General features: G+C 24.8%; 1 protein-coding gene across 9 annotated transcripts in view; it reads right to left on the reverse strand.

Moving 5' to 3' along the window:
- Nucleotides 1-6000, reverse strand: part of LOC111613922 (vinculin-like) — a 31709-nt gene that overhangs the window by 23084 nt on the left and 2625 nt on the right. For all 9 annotated transcript variants that reach the window (XM_023355283.1, XM_023355277.1, XM_023355303.1 and 6 more), the window contains exon 2: nucleotides 2646-2753. In XM_023355283.1, the coding sequence (XP_023211051.1) occupies nucleotides 2646-2753 (108 nt within the window). The remainder of the gene's footprint in view (nucleotides 1-2645; nucleotides 2754-6000) is intronic.

The raw sequence follows: 6000 nt of genomic DNA on the forward strand, positions 1-6000 counted from the left end.
TTTTAAATTGTGTTGAAATTATTAATTATGCATTTACTGAAATTAAAATTTAGTATGTACAGCTGTTTTTTTATGATCTAATGAAAAAATTTCACTTAAAGTTTAATATTTTTGAGCTCATCCTCAGAGTTGTACCCAGAGATAGTTTGACCCATCAGGAAAAATCGGGAATTTCCTGGTGGGTTGTTTACTTACACAATATAGGCCCATTTATATATAAAAGGGTCTAAATACTCCCACACCAAAATTTGTTACCTGTCCTACACTGGTTGTACCTTTTGAGGATGGGCTAAAAATGCAAAAGCATTAAAATTTAAATTTCTTATGTAAATATCCAAACTGAGAAATATACATGTTTAAGGAAACTGGAATAGTAATGTTGGATAAACATACTTCATAACAACACAGAACAAAACAAACAAAAGGCATGTTAACAATTTCATTTTGACAACTGCATAAAATAATGCTACAAAGAACTCATTATTTCTTATACCAGTACATACCTTTCTGATATAATAAATTAATTTTGGAAAACCTCCAAAAATAAAAAAATATTTCTTCAATGCAATTTATTAAATAGGTTTTACCAGTTTTAAATATTTTATAACCACCAAAAAATTGACATTTCCAAACATGTATGCTATACTGAGTAACACAAGCCGTACTGAATAATCAATACATGGAAATTAAAACACAGAATGTCAATCAATAATAGAAAAATCGTTAATTACAATTAAATAAATGAATAATTAAAAACAAAAAAAAATTAAATCTAAACTTAACTCTAATTAAACATATCTATAATGTAAGTCTGAGTTATAACACAAACACTTGTTCCATAAACACTGCAGAGTATTACAATTTATAAATTCTGTATTATTTATAGTGTTATAATTATAATCTTAAGTATATAGTTTAACCATTTTGCAATCAAGTCAGAAATTTGTGAAAGTATGTTGTATTGCATTTCATTTTAAACATTTTTTGTAAAGTTTTTAATTAAAAGTATTTGAATAAGACAGCAATTTAGGCTTTAATTGGCTTTTATATATATATATATACTACATTTTATATACACTAACTATTATACATCTGACAATATTACAACCTAATTTTATTAACTTTCCTTTAACAATAGCTTCTAACATTCCAAACATTCTAAAGTTAATTTTTTTCTTATTCTCCTAACTGAACATTTTCTCTTTTATTCTTTTTTCTTTTAATTTGTTTCTATATAACTCAATTTTCATGCATTTACAATATTAATATTAACCTAGATCAATTTTAAAAAATTCCTATCCTTCATACTGCTCTTATCATAATTCATTTATTTTCCAATATGGCACATTTGGCACTTTGCCATTTGCTTTTTTAATTCCTTTTTCTTATACTTTTTGAGATAATCTACTGAATTTTTGATTTATATGACATTATATTAACAATAATTTAGATTATATAAGTTTCTCTTTACATTATATCAATGTTCCTTTTGCAGTGTCAGTTTGGTACATTTTAAAATAAAATATGCACTTTGAAACTTTGATATTTCTATAATAAATTCATACTTCTGTTACTTAGTCTCAAACCTCTTTAACACACACAAATTCTCTTCTATTAATTTTTCTATTCTTATATTCCTTTTCTTTTTATTATTATTTGTTAGATAAATATCAAAGTTGAATGAATCTTGTCCCAACAGGAACTAAATATCATGTATAAGAAATACAAGAGTTACATTCTCTATAAAAATTGTATTTTATATAATGGATATGTATTCCTGCATATTTAATTATAATAATTAAATATACAAGAACCACAGTAGAAGAGTTGCTTGTGACTTCTGAGCCACAGTTCGACCATATCTCTCTAATTCTTTAAACATATATTTTTAAAGAAGTATCCTACATTCAAGTCTAGAAATCTATACTAAATTATATATTAGTTTAAAAGATAAATTAATAAAAAAAAAAATTAAATAGAATTCTTTTACTCTTCTCTATGTATTTTAGATAATCCTTTATAATATGGACTAAAGTTAAAATTTAAAAAAAAAAATTCATTAAAATTCACATAGAAAATTTTTTAATAATAAATTTAATTTTTTGCTACTTATTTTTAATTCAACCTAATTAAATGTATTTAAAAATTATTTTTTTATTCATTTTTTTTACATGGAAAAAGTTTCTTGGTTCAAATGTTTATTTTACTGATAAAGTCTAGATAATCTGAAAAACTCTTGAAACATATGGATGCTGTGTCACACAGATGGGAAAAAGCTATACTAACAGACAACAAAAATAACGCAGAAGATTTTTTAAAACTTTATCTTGTTTTTTTCTTCTTTTATAGACATCATTAAATTTTCCTAGCACTCAACACTTAGCAGCATATTTTCAAGGTATCAAACACATTTAAACAACTTTTTAACCTTTCTAACACAATTTTTAAATGTTTATACAAACTGAAACATGATAACTCAATCTATAAACTTTTAGTATTGTAGGTACAAAGGGTATAAAGTATATACAGCAAAAAAATCCAACTCTAAGCCAATTTTTAAGTAATTTATAGTTGATAGCATAGCTTTTTATTTCCCCCATTAAAGAATTTTAAGAGAAATAAGATTACAAAATTCTGGAACAAACCTTAACGAGATTTGTGACTGCTTTACTGACTGCAAGAACTGGTCGAGACAGATCTGGCATGGCATTTCCATCTTCAGCCTCTTCGTGAAGGATCACCAGACGAGAAACCTAAAAAAACAAAGAATATAAATGACAGGATGTCTGCATTATAATTTTTATTGAGTAATTATATAAATCATTAAGTTGATAATAATGTTACCGATTTTATTCGACGATAACACCAGCAGTTTTAATTACGACAATTGTAATTAAAATTTTATTTAATTAAAACTTGTAATAATCTTTTTATTACTTTGCATTTAAGTTTTCCGAATATTTATGAAACATAAAATCATAAAAGTGTAATAATAATTTAGTTTAATTTTTATTATATCATATATTCGTTAAGAAAGAGAACAGATTAGAGCATTATTTTTTTGGCAAAACTTGATTACTATTGCTTCTATTTACATATCCATGACCTATAACAGTACAAGGTAAGAGAACAGTTCTATCTTTAGTACAGTCATTCCGTGATGATTTTTCCAGCTTTATACAATAGATTCACAGTCTAGCCTGATGAAAAAAAAATATTGCAGTTATCATTCATCTGCAGGATGTCTTCTGACAGTTTGGTTGATATTTAATCTCCAGAATAACGGAAGAAGCATATTTTGCAGGATCTCGATTCATAAGATATAAGTGTATTTTCTGAATATGCTTCATAATCATCACACACCATCATTACTATAAATAACTACAGAATGACCTTTTTCCCCCCTCACTTAATTTTGTCATAACTGAAATTTTTATGGAACAGGAAACCTTACATGCAATGTAGCAGGGTACATTATAAACTTGAACTTGTCAACATCTCATCTTTGTTTATTTAAAGTTGTTTAATTTAAAAAAAAAACTAGATTTTATACTACAAAATTACATTTTTTTTCCTTTATTTTTAAAATTTATGAGTTAAAAATTTGATTATCAACATACTTTTTTATTTATTTTGGGTAAAAACAAATAACCTTTATACTAATTACAATCACTATATAAGAGGATGAAAGATGACGTTAGTTTAGAAAATAAATGCGAGTAATGTTAAAACAGTCGACTAAAAATATAAAATTACTCATACTCTTCACTTTATAAACAATATTTAGCAATTCTCAATTCCTACATACTTAAAGTACTTTCAATAATAAGGAAATGACAAGTAAATTGGATAAGAATATCCAGACGCTTCAACTTAAAACATGATCCTCCATTTGAGATTCAACAAATAAATATACTAAGACAATTATTTACAACTTTATTTTGACACTCTTATGATATTGTGAAAAACTATCATTATTATTAAAAAATTACAACTGAAATTATTATTATTACTCCTTTGTTTGATGCATCACTTCTATCTAGGACACTAAGTAATCAATTATGTAGATTTTAATGAGTCATAATGTATAACATGTAATTTAAAACTGAAAATGTATACATACTTTAAATTTTTGTAATATATCCTAGGATATTTAACTGTTCTGTTCAGAAATTTACTGGATAATTTAAATATACTGATGCCATTTAGAGAAATAACAACAAAAAATATTTTAGTATCCCGTTCAGAAGTATCCAATTTCTCCAAAGATCCTCCTTTTGATAATAAAATTCATCTTGTCTATTAACAGCTCAACTAATTTATTTTTATTATCCAATTTAACATTTTTTAAATGATTGTGCACATTTAATTTATGAACTATATATACTTAACAAAAGATAACTTTGCACATGTTCTATATAAAATTAATTTTCTTTATATTATTCATTCAAATTTTATCCTGTGAGAAGAATAAAGATATGAAAGCAAAAATTACCAATTTTTTTTTTAATTTTAATTAACCCTTGACCCAAATGACTCATCACTGTAAAATTTTGAATAAAAATAGCTACACTTGAGCTTCATTCAATTTCATTATAGATGCAGAAATTGTTCTTAAATATTAACTAACATTAATATTTTTTATTAACTATCTTTATCTCTAATTCTTAATTATCTTTAAATATATTTTATTAATTATTAATAATTAAATTTGATCTTTTTTCTAAAAAATCTATTTAATCATTAAGTAAACATTTCATCATCGTGGCTTCTGACGCCTTCCTATTGGTGATTCACCATAATGGCAATGTCTTAAGCAGAAATTTAGTAATTCCCAATAATAAATGATGAGTTAAACATCAAAATTTTAAACGCACAAAAAAATTATAAAAATACTGTACATGCAAATATTTTTACATTTAGTAGCATCATAACTATATGCATAAATATGCATATAGTTACAATGCTACTTGATTTTCATATTATCTTCATTCTATGAAAAACAAATAAATATATGAAAAATAAATAAGTGTTATTCTATGAAAAACAAATAAATATATATCTACAAAAGCAAGATATATAATAATATAAATTGTATGTATAAAGATTATAGCCATTAGAAATGATTAGTGCCATGATTTATAAAACAAGGAAAATAGAAATTAATCTTTAAATTAAAATTTGATCTATCAAAAATGTAATTTAAGTTAATTTATTAAAGACTAAATGAGTTACCTTCCAATTTTCTCCCCCAAAAACTAAATCACATTTTATTAATAGTTGATCAATACTATAAAGATTCAGCAATTATAAAATACATTTACACACAATTTATTTAGTCTCCTCCTTAAGTTTATCAATCAACTATTTTAACACTAGTACAATATTTTTAAAAATATTCCTACAGTACCAATGATGATAAATATCCAATTTATAAATTTTGGTAAGTCATCTAGCCAAAAGTAACAAAATTTCAAATTATAATGAAAAAAATATCCAGTCGTAAAAGCAAACTGAATTCATATCTTTCAAATTCTTATTAAATGTACTAAGCTATTCTATTGAACAAACTCATTTATCTCTGCCACCTCCATCACTAGTTAGATCTTTGGCACGAAGCCGAAAGACGAGTTCAGTTCTAATATCTAATGCCAATCACATTATTTTTGGGTTGGACATTAATTTCATTTAAGTAAATATTAGGATTTCTAATTAGGATGTTAATCCTCTAAATATTTTATAATCTAGGAATCATCAAATCATTTTGAGACTACAAATAATGTAAAATAAACAGAAATAATGTCATGGGAGAAATAATTTACATATAACAGAAGATGCTTTGCATTAATAAAATCTTCATGTCAAGCATCTACAGGTATACCTCACCTTACGTTGGTAATTGGTTCCAGGAGAGGCGATGTAAGTCGAATTTACTTGTCTCCGAATCTACTTGTCACTAGGCTAAACCATAAATTACCATTCCTGGTGCATATGATTTTG

The sequence above is a fragment of the Centruroides sculpturatus genome, unplaced genomic scaffold (assembly GCF_000671375.1).
Source record: "Centruroides sculpturatus isolate CEXI.00-Female unplaced genomic scaffold, Cexi_2.0 scaffold2, whole genome shotgun sequence".
NCBI classification, from domain to species: Eukaryota; Metazoa; Arthropoda; class Arachnida; order Scorpiones; family Buthidae; genus Centruroides; species Centruroides sculpturatus.